Below are 16,742 nucleotides of genomic sequence, written 5' to 3'. Positions count from 1 at the left end.
CAGGGCCCACCCGGGATTTCCCCGACGACCCTGCATGTCCCCCCTTTCTACAGTGGTCTATGTTCTTTGCACCACTAATCTTGAAAATTTACCTTGCCAGACAGATGTGATGAGTTTATGCTGCCTTACTATGATCTGCTCTGGTGTTTTCACTTGAATTATTTTGATGACCTGGCTGGTTGTTCTACATGGTAATATTTGCACTCAGTTGATCTGCAGCTGCTCATCTAATTTTTATACTGTATGGTATAACCCGGAAGCTGCAGGGATTTATGCGAGTCTCCACGTTTTTTTTTTTTTTAAAGTAGCAATCAATCTAAAGGCTAAACCAAGCTAGTTTAGCCTTTATAATTGCCACTTTAAAAACCGGGGAGACTCGTAAAACTCTGAGGCTATTACATTTAGCCCTAGGAGTTGGTTCTTCTGCCCACTGTTACCATTTGCTGATTATTTTACTCTCCAGTACATGCTGATATCACTTTCAGGTGTGTACACACTAAGCAATCTATCGTACTGATGCCACATCGCTCAGTATGTACGGGTGATTGTATGCTCCCATGCATTGTTCGTCGCATCTATAGATCTGTTGTTCATGCACGGCAGATCAGAAGATGAAAAAGTAGGGAAATTGACCATAGGATCCAAATAATAGAACCATATTAGAAGGTGGGTAGTCTTAGGCTAAATATTGGATGTTTTTAAAAGGTGTCAAATGGTTGAGTTTTACCTTTTTTTTTAGTAATGGTGTAAAAATGGTAGGCAGGAAGAGTCTTTAAGCAAATTAAAGTCTCTACAGTATTTTGGTGGTATAGAAAACCTGTATTTAATGTCCTTGTTTCAATGTTATAGTTTAAAAGCTCTTTCACATAAATGCAACTCTCATACCTGCCCGTCATAATTTACACCATTTTTCAGTATTTCTGAGAAATTCATAATGTCTTGTCAGTATTGGTCATATTGTGCTATTTAAATGCCTCCATGGGAGCTATTCAATTATTTTGGGCATGCAACAGAGTAATTCAAATCTGTTTGGGCGTGTGTGTGTGCCCAAAAGTATGGAGTTTAGCTGTTTAGTCCTGCTTTGGGCGCCCAAACTCCCATCTTAAAGCACATTTCTGCTCACCACCTCTAAAAGGCTGCGAGCAGAAATGTCTAACTGCACTATTCGCGCCCAAACAGAGCAACAATTGAATTGCTCCGTCAGACGCCCTTTAGTTTAGGCGCCCTATAAAACAATTGAATTGCCTTGCAAGTGCCTGATTTCTCATTGTCTGAGTACCAGAGGTTTTGCGTTGTATCCTGACTTTTTTAACTTTAAAAATATATATTTTAACCACCTTTTCCCATTCTCAGTAGGGTGAGGGGAAAAAAAATTGATTTTGTTGTGAAACTCGTCAAGGAGTTTATAATTGAATTGCGCGGAAATTATTTTCACCTGCAAAATTGCATCGTTGTCCTAAATTTTCTGGCACATCAAGCTGAATTGAATCCTCCCATGTCTTCAAGTTTAAATCTCCTGACAACAGAGGTTGCAGTTTTACATGGAAACTTTTATTTGAAGGATCTATTTCCTTCTTTTCAATGTGTACACCTATAATTGGGCTCAATTCAATTCAGCGCGATGCTGAATAGCCCAGAGAGGGAGCTCCTGGAGCTATACAATTCACTGCGCTGTTTGGTCCAACTAAACTATTTCTTCTTGCACCCCTCTGAGGGTGCAAGGAGAAATTTGACTAAAGTGCCGTCCGTGTGGCTGTTTTCCTGCTTAATGCTGCGCTAACACAGGCGTCCGGCACTTTATTCGGAGAATGTCGGTTCTCTCGACTAAACACCCCAGGTTAAGTCACGAGAACCGGCATTCTCCGACTTAACTGCCAACTGTAGGACCAAAACCCCCAGGCTATTCAGCATTGCGCTGAATTGAATCGAGCCCATCGATTTATTTAAGTTTGGAAACTAAGGAAAGTTTGGTTTTTGATTTTATACATGTTTAAAAGCAAATTCAATTGTTTCTCCGAGAGACGCCCATGAGCTTCGGCAGTCACATTTTTTTCTCCGCCTTCAGAGGTTCAAGGAAAAAAAATGTTAAGTCCGCAGTTTGGGCGCCCAAATCCGGGCTTTAAACATCCAATTAAGCACTTGTTCTTCATTGGATGTCCGTTGTATGATCTCCTAATGCATCTTGTGTTCATCAAATGCCTCTGTGTAGAAGTCAAAATTTAGGGGGGAGTTAAGTTGTTTGGGTGGAATTCAATTGATTTCGCGGCCCGCATCACCCGTCTAAAGTGACAGGAGATCGCGGGCCGCTATTCAATTGTGCCAGCTTTTCACGCTGATCGCGCCCATAGAGGTCAGGTTTAGCTGCGTAAAGCAGCTAAACCCGACCAAAGTGCTGGGCGCGTTTGTGAAAAGTGATGTTTGGGCGCCCAAACATGTCACTTTTCGCACATTTCAGCTCTCATCCCCCAGGGGCTGCGAGCTGAAATGTAGCGCTTGGCAGCTGATCGCGCCCGACAGGATCAAGAATAGAATGGCTCCATCGGGCGCGATAGGGGCTGGAAAGAATTGAATTCCGCCCTTTGAGGGAAGGCTAGTTTTTTTTTATTTTATTGTTTCTGAATTAAAAAAATGTTGGCCTATAATTTACTTTGGGGGTACAATTGTTTGGGTGTGTGCAATGTTGTACTGCGTCAGAATGCATTTAGGCATTTTCCATGGTTTAAAAAGCCACTTGTTGCCCCTTTGTGGGCGTCTATAGGAATAAGCACCCAACAGAGCAATGCAGTTGTTGCTCCATTCCGGCGCCCATTAGTATTTATGGTGGCTACAAGCACCGGATTTATAAGAGCACAGCGCCAAAACCCATCTAAAGAAATGGTTGGGGCGTCCCAAAAAAAGATTTTGGATGCATTTCTTCTCTCACCTCAAGCTGCAAGAAGAAATGTGTCGTCGTCCCCCCTCCACCGCTTTAGGCATCCAAACGGAGCAACAATTGAATCTTCCCCATTGAATCCTTGAACATATTTCTTTGATTCTTATTGCCTTGGTTATTTTATTTAGTTGTTCATTTTTGATTAGAAAGCAGTAGATGATTGTGTGACTCCTTATGCTGGTCATACACAGCCAGATAAAATGTCTATCAGACCGACAGACATTTTATCTGGCCGGCTGCCAGCCGCAGATGTCGCCGGCATACACTGTGAGAGAAATCTCAGTGTATAGCCCGACATCCACGCTCCGCCCTCGGGGGAGGAGACATTTCCCTGTTCCTTCCGTAGAAGGAACACAGGAAATGTCTGTCGGCCGTGCTGGGCATACACTGCCCGATGCGGCCGACAGTTACCGGGTAAATATCGCAACGGACGGGCATGCTGGACAATCCTGCATGCCCGACCGAGCAATATTTAACCACTCGGTCGCCCGCACACACACGCTACAATTATCGGGGCGATCCGCCGATATCAGGTGGATCGCCCTGATAATTGTAGCATGTATGGCCAGCATTAGTACTGTGAAAGAAATTAGTGAGGAAATGTATTAAACCTTTTAAAGAGGACAAGCGGATGTTCCGCCCATAGCAACTGATCTGTAGCTTTCATTTATCCAGTACATTTTATAAAATGATAGCTAGAAGCTGATTTAAGTTGCTATGGGCATGTTTTCCACCTGTCCCCTTTCGAGGCTTGATATATCTCCCCATAGATGTCTAAATCAAGGTTTACCTCATTTACTAGCGGATTCATTAGCAATTTTTTACATCTGAAGTCATATATTTTTTTTTTTTTTTAGTTTTTTGCAGCTTTTTGAATAGCTGGTCTTTTGCTTCTCATTGGGGGGAATTCAAAAGTTTTTAGCGCCGTGATAATTGGCGTCCATCGGAGCAATTCAATTGTTTTTGGGCAGCAAATGTGTGCTGTCTGTAGTCCATGCATGATTTGTGTTTGTATTTAGCATAGAGTACAGAGAATGTATTTACCATAGAGATTAATTATCTAATGTAATAAAGTGTGTTGCAACTGAGCCCCCTATGCGGTGTACGCTGCTGTCTACACTGCGTAGAAACGTTATGGTTGTACCTCATGTTGTACTGTGCAGTCTATTCCTTGACACTGAAGTTTAACAACTTTCTACATGGGACTGGGTACACTTTAAACCCACATTTAGGGCCATTTTCAATTTGAGGGAAAGTCAGTTTTCGGCGAAAATTTTTCGCCAATGACGTCATTTTCACCTGTGTGGCTTTTACCCCGTATTCAATTTGGAAGACTTTCTGCCTAGGCGGAAAGTCAATACAGAATTTTTTAAGATAGAAGTGCTTGCGTGTAGAACAAATGGAAAATTGGAGTCAGAATGTGTAGAGGTATGCACAACATGTAAATAAAAAATTTGAAATATTTAGAACAGTGGCCGACTAAAAAAGTGGTATCTATATGTGATGCGTGAAAATACTAATGACAGGACCAGCAATGTTGGGACTAAGACGAACAAACAAACATATAACACACATAATGTTTAAAAGCACTTTCCGTGATAAGGTGTGTGGTGTTTAAAAAAACCTCAGTATCCCTGTGGCAGCCGTGGAGGGACGAATTACAACAATTCAGCAATATCACATGGGAGGACTCTTACTATCTGGTAACTTGTGATGTTAAGTCACTGTACACCTGCATCCGACATGCAGATGGCTCTGCTCACACCTATCACTACTAGAATCATCTCTCCAACCTTCCAAATTAGCAAATATTATTTCATTATGAGCAGCATAGAATTCATACTAAATCACAATTATTTTTGGCACCAAGAGCAGTTTTTCAAGCAAGTAACAGGGACTGCAATGGGTAGTCGTTTCGCACCAAGTTATGCGAATCTGTTTGTAGCGAAGTGGGAGGATGATTACATCTGGCAGAACAACCTATTTCAGACACATGTCAAGCATTGGAGAAGGTACATAGATGATATCTTCTTCATTTGGGATGGAGACGAAACGACACTCACAAGATTTTTTGCATATCTCAACAATAACCCATTCAACTTGGAATTTACGCATAACTATAGTAAGAACAGTATACAGTTTCTGGATCTAGAAGTTTACATAAAGGACAACACTGTACAGACCCGGACGTTTTTTAAGAAGGTAGATTGCAACAATGATCTCCTCTCCCCCAGCAATCATCACCCTAAATGGATAGGTAACATCCCGGGGGGGACAACTTCAAAGAATTAACAGAAATTGTACAAATGATAAAGACTTCAAAGAACACAGCGCCTTCCTGAAACAAAGATTTCTAGAGAGAGGCTACTCTGAGAAAGTCATAGATGACAATTACAAGAAAGTGGAGAGACTCAAGAGAGCAGATCTTTTACTATACAATAAAAAGAAGGTTAAGAGTCCGCCAAAGACACTATTCATTACCCAGTATAACAGCTACACTAAAAGATTGACAAACAGCTTGAATAAACATTGGCATCTTCTGGAACTTGATCCAGACTTGAAAGACATAGTCACGACCAAACCTAGAATTGTCTATAAAAAAGCGCAAACCCTACAAAGGCTTCTCACCGCAAGTTGCATACCCCCAGACCTTCCAACACTCACCAACAAACAGAAGGGTTTCCATTTTTGTTTGGACTGCAAAGCATGCAGAGTAACAAGTAGCCATTCTACCAAACCCATCACCAGTTTTTGTTCCAATACCAACCAGAAAACTTTTGCAATCAAACAAAATTTGAGTTGCAATACAGAGGGTGTCGTATACCTGTTACATTGTCCTTGCAGCCTCCAATATATGGGCCGCACTATAAGGAAATTCAAAACAAGAATCGGCGAACACATTTACAATATACACACAGTGTTTCGAATCATTTTCTCACACACCACCAGAAGAATCCAAAAGGACTAGGATTCATGGCTATTAGAAAAATTGAAAAAGATTGGAGAGGAGGGCACTTTGTGGAAAAAAAACTCAAGATCAGAAACAGAGTGGATTTACAATCTAGGAACCTTATACCCTAAAGGACTTTAATGTAGATTTTGATCTGGGAGCATTTTTAAAAATCTAACATCATATTCTAACTGATATTTCATGCTGCTACCAGTTACCAACAGTTGTTTCCCCTTTTTTGATTGAATATCTATTTTGTGCATTTACATTCATTTATTATGCAATAAGACCTTTTTCGTCTTGTAGTATACATCTTACGTTCCACCTTATTTTCTGCTGGCACCAGGATTGTTTTCTACATTTTTAAGCCCAAGAGAATTAGTTTCCCTGTATATATTCATCTTCAGCAATAATTGAGACAGTAAGCACAATCTGCTGATAAAATCATTTAATGTTGTTTGGCAACAATCCGTTTTTTATCATTTATTTCCTATTTTTTCTTCTTTTTTATTTATATTTATTTTTTTCTCACATATATTTTGTTATACTTTTAATTTCACACATTTTTAAGATTATATATATATATATATATATATATACAATAAAAAATTTTTTTATGAGAACACTTTCTCTCCCCCGAAAAAACCCTGGCTACAAGTTTGAATGGGGCAATTAGTGATTTTGAGTGACAGGAGAATGTAGCCAATTGTAACAGCCCTACAGGGTTAAAAGGAACAACGGGAGCACACCTGAACACACCTTGAAATAGTCTGTATAGATGAAACTCGTTGGTATTACTATCCCATTCTCCCGTTACCACTTGACGAGTACTGACGAGCACTTGGAGCTGTGATCAAGCGGCGTCCGAAGCCGAGCTGCACAGGAGCACGAGTCATTCAGTGGAACATCATCCCTTCAAGCAACCGACAGCAACTACCAGCGCCTCCGACAGCGGTAGAACATCAAGAGGTCACCGCGCAGGACACGGGATCGTGCATAGGGAAAGGTAGGGTCAGACCCAAGCCCCGTCCACCCGCATTCGTCCCTCCACGGCTGCCACAGGGATACTGAGTTTTTTAAACACCACACACCTTATCACAGAAAGTGCTTTTAAACATGTGTTATATGTTTGTTTGTTCGTCTTAGTCCCAACATTGCTGGTCCTGTCATTAGTATTTTCACGCATCACATATAGATCCCACTTTTTTAGTCGCCCACTGTTCTAAATATTTCAGATTTTTTATTTACATGTTGTGCATACCTCTACACATTCTGACTCCAATTTTTCATTTGTTCTACACGCAAGCACTTCTATCTTAAAAAATTCTCTATTGCTGATTGGTCAGTATTCTGACCTTCCATAATAGATAGCTGCTGCACAACACCCTGGGAGCGCTTGATTTTAATTGTTTGGAAAGTCAATACAATATAATAGGCGAAAAAGTATCACCTATGAATAGCAGGCGTAAAAAAGTGCAGAATTGCGGTTTTGGGGTACAACATTGCGGAAACCCTCGTGCAGCTTTAAGACAGTCCCCTAAAGGTAAACTGCATAAAAAATAATTAAAAACCTATTCTGGACACCACAAAAAAAATGTATGGTTTTGAGAATGGCCCCTTAAAACAAAATGTGCCCAAAAAAATAATAGAAAAAAAAATCGGGACACCCCAAAAAAAATATTGTAAATTTTGGGGTGAAAAAAAAAAGTGAAAACAAAATGCTAAACTAACAAAATTAATTCTGGTGGGGTCCCCAAGTATGTGGCAGGTATTTTTTTCATTGCGCAGAGTAGCAGCAGGTGTATTTTTGAAGAATTTAAAAAGTTACCTTTAGGGACTTAAAAATATGCTTACCTCCATTTTCATGTACCCCAAATTTGATGGGACCACTTTTAAATACGAAAAAAAAACCTAAGTGCTCTTCTGCATCACTTCAATGTCGGGAAAAATAACCACCTGCCGTAACTATTTAAAAAGCCGACTTCTGCAGGCAAAAACGGGGTACCCATAGTGATCCCCGAGGTCTGGACATCTTTAGGGGGGTCCTACAATTCCCGAAAATTCCCGTATTTTTACGCCGATCCCAGTTTCACCTGTTCCCGATTTCGCCTTCTTTGGAATTGAATACAGGGAATAGCGGGCATGCGCACAATGCTTTTCTGCCTGGAAAACAGGCGAAAAGTCTGGACTTTTCGCCTCATATTGAATACGGGCCTTAGAAGCAATAACTGATTTTCCCAAGTGAGCCCTTATGGTGCCCATACAAGGTATGATTTTATTTACCCGATATATATAGTGTTCACTCTAGCTCCAGCGGCAGGCAAGGCGCCGGAGCTAGAGAGGAAACTTCTGCGCGTGCACCCGATAAGGGGGCGTGGTCATTGAAATAAGACGCATCCCCTTTTCGTCCCTCTTGGACCATGCCCGGCACTTACGGACACGTCGGGCAGCCCCCAAGTGCTGCTGACAAGTAGAATAGATGCCGGGCGTCTTAACTTTGCACAGGTGGAGCCGCTTTGTGAATGTGTCAGTGCATTTTTGATGCGACTATGCTGGTTGCACATAAGGGAGTTATGGGCACCCAAAACAATTGAATTCCCCACCATGTTGAACAGTTTCTATTTTTTGAGCACTTTTGATGTTTACTAGCTTCCATGATTTTTTTTTTAGCAACCTATACTATTGTATGCACCCAGTTTTTTATTTTTTATTTCTGGTGTCCTGGGTTATGACACACACTCAACTTTTCTTGAGTGAGTATAATTGTATTGAATGCAGAGAGCACAGCAGAGTGGTGTGCAATGGAAATCAGAAACGGTCTAATGAGAACCCCACATGGTTACAAGCACAGAAAAATAACTCCCTCCCAGGGTCTATTCAGCACCACACTGAGTTGAATCGAGCCATTTGTGTTCAGTTTAGTTTTGCTGCCTTTTTGGAGTTTTTTTCTTTTTTTTTTTCTCTTGGGCGCAGGTTTACTTTCAGTGATCACGAAATACGCGCTATAGCGCGTTTTTACAGGATGCAGAAAGTGAGGGACTTCTTTTTAAAAATAACCGGGTCCCATAGGACCCGGTCTCTAGTCCCTCTCTTGTGTGCTCGCTGCAGAGCAGCCAATCACTGCCGGCAGTGATTGGCTGAGGAGATGCTGCCGGTAGTGATGTGCTGCTGCTGCGCGCACACAGTGGGTACAGCAGCCAATCCCTGCAGGCGGTGCCTGGTCCAATCACTGCCGGCAGCATTCACCAATCACCGCTGGCGGTGTCTCATCATCCATTCGCCGCCGGCTGTGCATTCCACCTGACGTCCGCGCTGCTCCTCCCGGTGTACGGATGCCGGGTCATGCTTCCTCCTACCTTGCTTATCCCAGGGGTAGTGGATAGATCCCTTTCTAGGACTCTGTTATTGTAGAAGGAACCTTGAAAAAACATGTACTGTTTTGGCTTCTGATGGCATGTGTATTAATCCATATATAATTTTCTAGTATATTTAACCCTGTTTATGAATTCAGCTGAGTCATTCAAGTAATAGTAACCACAATAGTAATGATTACCGGTAAATATATCTCGACAGTGTGACTTATTGTTCCTACAGTGCTAATTAGCAATTAATGTGTGATTGCTGTTAGTTAATTATGAATTGTTGTTCCTCTATATTTCAACATTATTGGTCTCCTCAAATATGTTGACACTTGAGTGTTTTTTTTAATTGCAGAATATGGTTGTTATCCATTATAAGTAAGAGACTGACCGCACAGGTGAATGGAGATGCAGATTTTGTAGCTTCGTCTAGTAGCAGCATTCAGCTGTAGTAATAATCTGCATTTATCACATACATGTATTTAGTGGGAGACATTTTGGGCTAAATATCCACATTGCATTAGAAATGGTTTTGGTAATTATATAGCATCCACTTAAATTACCATACGCAGTTAATTACTCTTTATCAGATAGCATCTGCTTTATGATAGAAGCATCACAATTGCATATATTTGCATATAACAGCAGTATATGGTTGTTGGCTATTAGTAAAGGACTGACCACACTGAAGTAGATAGAGATGCAAATTTACAGGGGTATTCAATATGGGTGCGATAACATCGTTTTTGCGTTAATATCGGAGGTATGACGTCATTATCGCAGGTTTTACTTTTACACCGTATTCAATTTCAAAGACTTATCGCAGTTTTGAAAAGTCTTTGATAAAAAACGGGGATAACTTTTCACAATTGAATAGGTGTCGAAAAAAAGTGCAGAATTGGGGTTTAGGGGTGCAGGTTTAAAAAAAATAGCCTGCACCCCTGGGAATGACATTTGAACTGTGTCAAAAAAAAGTTAAAAAAAAAAATAGGGACACCCCAAAAAATTAATTTAAAAATTGGGGTGAAAAAAATAAATGGGAAAAAATTGTTTAACAATAGGGAAATAGGTTCAGGGCTATTCTGCCAGTATGCGGCAGGTGTTTTCTAGAATAGAATTATAGCGGCAGGTGCACAAATGCAGAATTTTTAAAAACTTACTTTAGGGACATCAAAATATGCTAGTACCCATTTTCATGTACCCCAAATTTGAAGGGACCACTTAAAAAAACGAAAAAAATAACCTAAGTGCTCTTCTGCATCACTTCAATGTCGGGAAAAAAGCACCTGCTGCGGCTATTTAAATCCCCGACTTTCAATGAAAGTCTAAAACGGGGGTACCCATAGTGTTCCCCCATGTTTTTACAACTTTAGGGGGGGTCTTACAATTATTTTAAGGAAAAATTTGTAACTTTATGCAAATCCAACTTCTGAGTTTCCCGTTTTCGTTAATTTTATATTGAATACGGGGATAAGCGGGAGCGCGCACCATACCTTAACGCAGAAAAAAAATCTGATATGAAACGTTAACTGCGACAGTGAAGTTAACGTTTCATATTGAATATCCCTCTTAGTAGTTTAGTATAGCAGCAGCGTTCAGCTGCTGTAGTAATAATATGCACTTATCACATACATGCAATTGGTGGGAGCTACTAATGGTTAACTATCCGCATTACATTAGGACATAGACTATGCATGTGGTATAATAATTGTACAAATTGGTGGGAGCTACTAATGGTTAACTGTCCGCATTACATTAGGACATAGACTATGCATGTGGTATAATAATTGTACAACATCCATATAAATTGCCACATGTAGTCAATCACTGTCAATTAGCTATTGTCTGCTTTATGATAGAAGCATCGCAAAAGTGGTTAACATGATAACATAATAGCAAGTGTGTGTGGTGCTCCCCTGGCATCATCCGATGCGCATTTCACCTTATGGCTTAATCATGGAATTACCCAATGAGCGGATGATTAAAGTTTAAATACCCTCACCTCCTCTATGCAGTCGCGATCTGGCCAATCAGACTTCTGGGATCACGGAGCTTCAGTAGGGATGATGGTTGCTTGCAGAGCCATCTATCAGGCATGAGTAATAGCTCTGTTAGCCTAATTCTAATTGTGTGCATATAAGTAAATCATTCTTATTGGATGTAATAAATAATTCGACTTATTAGTTAATTTGATTTGTTAGTTCTTTAGCAAGTTTCTTACCACTCTAAGGATTATATAGGGATATGAGGGGGTTCTTTATTAGAGATCCCTCATGCCCATATATTCCAGCCCAGAGCCCCATAATATGTCAGAGCTCCTCATGCTTTTATATGTGCAAGCCCAGTCTCAAAGCTTACCTTCAGCTTCACCACCAATCAATGCACACACACTGGCTGTCTGAGGGGGAACTAGATGTAAACCACACTCTTAGAATCCACTGCTAGCACCATGTCTGTAAGGAACATTCAGAAAAGGCAAGCTGCGGGGCAGGCGATGGGAGGAGCAGTAGAAAAGGGTGGTCACTGGTAGTGACCGGCACCATTTAGTGGGTTTTCCCATACACTTACCAGTCTGGGATTAGCAAACCTCTGGACTCCAGACAGTGCTGCTGATTCCTGGTTTGTCCAAAGGAATCCCGTATAGATGGTGATACCTTGAACTACACGACCGGGTGCTGCAGGCTGCGAGTTTGATATGCCTGGTGTACATATTTCAGTTTAACTTGCGCTGTAGTGTTTATTTTGTAACTCTGTCAACTTCAGTGTTTGAACCATGCTTCAACACAATTGAAACTATTAATAAAGTTATACATATATGTGGCTAACAAGTGTTTATACAGAAGTTGAGAATAAGTTTATTTTGTCATCTGAGCTTTTGAGAACACCCATAAATGCAATGCAGTGTATTTGCATTGTTAAGCTGTTAAAAACCATGCCTTTTTTCTTTTTAATGTGACCCTAGGTGCGTGCATGCTCCATATCACCCTGTACTGTGCCACATCCCCTTTGGTTGGACTAGCATATTGTCTACTGATGAGCGCTAACAAATTAGAATCTGGCTGTATCTGTTAGAAATTGTCAGATCATGATGCAGAGTTAATTAGTGAGGACATATCGGGAACAATTTTCATATTTCCACTCACAGGGCCTGATGCAGAGATGGACGCTAATGCGATCGCAACTGTGACTTTGTATGCAATACAGCTGTAAAAGTATAGTTCAAAAGCTTACCCACGCATAAGGACGCCCACCGCTGCCTTCTCGTATGAAGCATACGATGTTGCTGACCTGTGTAAATATATGTAACGACGCACATTGAGTGGCATCTTGCCCTTGCAGCAGGTCTGACCAGCTGCAGACTGAAGCTCTCCTGACATGCAGAGGGCTCTCATATAGAGTAGGAGATCATAAGGACTCATTATTGCACACCATGGACAGACAACGTCTGCGGTTTTCCTACCACATCCCCGTCACCACCCCCAACGCTGACAGCCGGTCACTCGCAGTGTGGTGGATTAGTCTGTGCGCCTGTAGTCGCAATGCGATCACTGCGCACGCGAAGTGCAGCTGATACACTATGGTAAACAATAGTTCAATCTGCGTCCCTAATCGCCATTGCATCTGTCTTTGAATCAAGCCCACCTTAAAAAAAAAATAATGAAATCCCTTTTTTATTGTGAGGCATTGCTATTTTATAGCCTAGCTATGTAAGTACTTTCTGCTTTTAGAAGTGTATTGCGGTCATTTATAGTGGAGGGTTTTTTCTATACATTTTACTTGTTGAGTTAACAGGCTGTCCACATCACTATTACACGGAAATTACATTATATAGGCTGCTTCTTGGGAAAACATTTGTTTAGTTTGATACTGTAGTGCCCTTTTTTTAAATTGTTGTGCTAAAATGAGATTCTGACATGAAATATCAATAGTAATATTATCTCTTCTGTTTCTAGGAACATCATCTCCAGCGAGCAATGTCAGCATTGCAGGTATATGGAGAGAAGCGGGATAACATGGTTATTCCAGTCCCAGAGGCAGAAAGTAATATTGCTTATTATGAATCTGTGTACCCAGGGGAATTTAAGATGCCAAAGCAGCTCATTCACATACAGCGTAAGTAACACTTGTGATCGAGTTTACAAGTGACTTTCTTGGATGCGGTGCCATTGTTTTATGATCATAAACTCGTTGTCTTACTGACGAGAGCTGAAAATTCATTATTCTAGAGCTGTTTACTACACAATTACTTTGTGAATATAATTTTTAATCCATAATGTAAATGATCTAATTATTTTCCATATATTTGTGTCCATAGTTGAGACTGGACTGTAAAATACGCAATCTTGCAGGTTGAATTAAATTAGTACATTTTATTGTTTTTTTTGTTTGTTTTTTTTTCTCTTTGCTTCAGTTTGCTTATCATCTGTCTTTCTTACATTAGCTTCTTCCCGTCATTTAGCTTTTAGTTTAGATGCAGAACAGCCAGATTATGACATGGATTCTGAGGATGAGGTCTTTGTGAACAAGCTTAAGAAGAAGATGGAGATTTCTCCTCTTCAGTTTGAAGAGATGATTGACCGGTTAGAGAAGGGCAGTGGTCAGCACGTAAGTTTTTGTGCATTTTGGGGTTTGGTTTTTTTTGTTTGTTTTTTACTTTTGTGTTTTCATGAAGTATACTTTAAAGTTGTTTGAATGTCTACAATATTTCCTTGATCCTCCCTCCAGCCAGTCAATCTCCAAGAGGCCAAACTGTTGCTGAAGGAAGATGATGAGTTGATTACGGAGGTTTATGACTATTGGATTAAGAAAAGGAAAAACTCCCGCAGCTCCACCCTTATACCAGCAGTGAAACAGGAGAAGCGGGACGGCTCTAGCACCTGTGATCCTTATGTAGCTTTCAGAAGACGTACGGAGAAGATGCAAACACGCAAGGTGAGTTAGGGAGTTCTGGAGTTTTACCGCTGCATTCATGGTGGTTTCTTTTCTCTATGCAAGCAGATGCCAGAATGTATGATTTGTTTTTTTGGCATTACATAGACAACCCATCAAATAAGGCCTACATCTTTTTCTCAGACCTATAATTCTGCACTTAAGCAGTATCTCGGCTAGTGTGTAGATTTCTGTATTTGATTTGTAGCCAAGAACCATAGGGGGCGATTCAATGCAGAGGGAGTTGAATAGCGCCAGAGAGAGCTCCTGGAGCTATTCAATTGACCGCGCTGTTAGGACGACTAAAGGATTTCTTCTCGCATCGTCCTGTGGGTGCGAGGAGAAATCAGACTAAAGTGCCGGCCGTGAGGCTGATTTCCGGCTCAGCGCTGTGCTAACAGCCTTACTGCCAGCACTTTAGTCGGAGAATTCTGGTTCTCGCGACTAAACACCCAGCTTAAGTAGTGATAACCGGCATTCTCCAAATTAACTGGTGTCAGACTAAACAGCGAGCTGAATTGCTCCTGGACTATCTACCCGGCGCTATTCCACTCGCACTGAATTGAATCGCACCCAGTGAGAGATGAAAATCTATATAAGACATACTTGAGTTTACATCTTTGATGCTCAAATACAGCTGGCGCAAGCTTGCACTATCCTTATGCTAGGTGTAGATTCTCTTGGTCAGAGTATGGCCTCCAATGTGAGCGATTTGATCGTCTGAGCTCACAAACCCTCCAGCATGACACGGGACATCTGTGTGTCTGAATAGCCACCTCCCAGGATTGGCCAATACATTTCTGTGACCATGCTTCTCAATCAGTCCTGTCATTTTGTACACTCTTCACACCATGGGATACATGCGTTGTGTGAAGTTTTAGCCACTCATGCGCAGATGATAAACATTGACCATTTGCATGAATATCAGCATAGCATTCGACTCCGAATCAGACCCAAACTCTGTCTTGAATAAAGATGTCCATAAAATCACTTCAGCTTCTGGTTATTTTGTTTTTTTCCCCCATTTATGTACAGTTTTGTAAATTGTTGTTAGCACTTTTATACAAGGCAACTTTACTAAAAGTTCAATTTTCCTGTCAGCTAAAGAATCATTTTAGTAGGAGATAACAAATGGTATTTTGAGAGGTTTTGCTACAATTTTCTGTTTCAACATTTATTTCCCTCAGAACCGAAAGAACGATGAAGCTTCTTATGAAAAAATGTTAAAGTTACGTCGGGATCTCAGCCGAGCTGTGACAATACTAGAAATGATTAAGAGGCGAGAAAAAAGCAAGCGAGAATTGCTGCATCTAACACTGGAAATAATGGAAAAGAGGTACATGATAAATATCTCTGTATTTTATAGAAGTCATAATTGTGAAGAGTGGCTTAGTATTTAGGTGAAACCTATCGCTCAAACATCTGTCTCTTTGTGGGGCGATTCAGTTCAGCGGGATGCTGAATAGCCCCGGGAAGGACTTCCCAGAGCCATTTAATTGACCGCGCAGTTAAGTACGACTAGAACCACTTAAGTCGTGGAATGTTGGTTACCGCTTCTTAAGCTGGGTGTTTAGTCGTGGTAACCAGCATTCTCCAACTAAAGTGTCGACTACAAGGCTGTATCCGCCGCACTAAGCCGGAAAATTCACTTTATTGCATCAACGCAATGTGCCATTTTGGAATGGCATATCACAACGGCTGGCATTGCAAGTTCTCCCTCACACTTCTACGGGGTGCGAAGGGACACTTGCGATGCCAGCGCTACAGTAACTGGTCAGTATGTACACAGCCCGGCATTGTAACGATACATTGCGCAGAATTCCCCCATTGTGTACTGTATCCTAATGGGTCTGCAGAAGTTTAGAACTTAATGGCTTCATTTTGGAATTAGATCTATATGTTAGTGTTATCAAATCTGCAATTACTAGTGTAACTTCTGATCTCCGTATGAAGGATGGGGGCACTTGACATAGAAGGCATTGAATATGAAATCTTACACAATTATCAAATCTTGTTTCTATTCATGTATTTTTGAGATACTGGCTACTCAAAGAGGCCATATGCTTTATGCATTATTTATTTATTGGATCAAGTTAATATATTCCAACTAATATCTGGTTAGCCAATAGCCCGCCTTCACTCACCTAGTACTAGAACCGTGGCAGTTCATCTAAGCAACCATACAGCTAATGGTCTGCGTTTGTTGATCCTTTTAAACATTGTATCTGAGCTGAAAATAAAGTACAGGTTTGGACATCGGAAGGAGCTATTTTTTGTCTGAACCAATATTATTTAGAATGCAGCTTATCTATTAAGTTAGGACACTGTGCTCCTTCTACCTGAGAGATCCTTAGTGAATATATGGACTAATTCTCATGAACTGTAACCATAAAATGGTTTTCTAAGCTGTGCGTAGGTGACTGGTAAACAAGGTCTCCTGTTTTCAACTAGTTTTCCTTTTGGACTAGCTTGTGATTGAGCTAAAATTCTTAAGACGTATGAGTTAAGTTGTATAAAGCTTTGTTTTGTTAGGTTCTGTTTTCTGCCTAGTCTGCTCTCTAATTTAAACTTT

The 16,742-nt window shown here is 40.8% G+C and overlaps 1 protein-coding gene across 1 annotated transcript in view; it reads left to right on the top strand.

Moving 5' to 3' along the window:
• The window catches only part of EPC1 (enhancer of polycomb 1), a 69,339-nt gene that overhangs the window by 20,818 nt on the left and 31,779 nt on the right, over positions 1–16,742 (top strand). The window contains exons 2-5 of the mRNA XM_088447964.1: positions 13,195–13,354; positions 13,701–13,846; positions 13,967–14,173; positions 15,358–15,506. Of these exons, the coding sequence (XP_088304090.1) occupies positions 13,195–13,354; positions 13,701–13,846; positions 13,967–14,173; positions 15,358–15,506 (662 nt within the window). The remainder of the gene's footprint in view (positions 1–13,194; positions 13,355–13,700; positions 13,847–13,966; positions 14,174–15,357; positions 15,507–16,742) is intronic.

The sequence above is a fragment of the Taudactylus pleione genome, unplaced genomic scaffold, assembly GCF_031769625.1.
Source record: "Taudactylus pleione unplaced genomic scaffold, aTauple2 ptg000446l, whole genome shotgun sequence".
NCBI classification, from domain to species: domain Eukaryota; kingdom Metazoa; phylum Chordata; class Amphibia; order Anura; family Myobatrachidae; genus Taudactylus; species Taudactylus pleione.
Note: the sequence above shows the minus strand (reverse complement) of the source record. Positions and strands in the feature narration are given on the sequence as shown.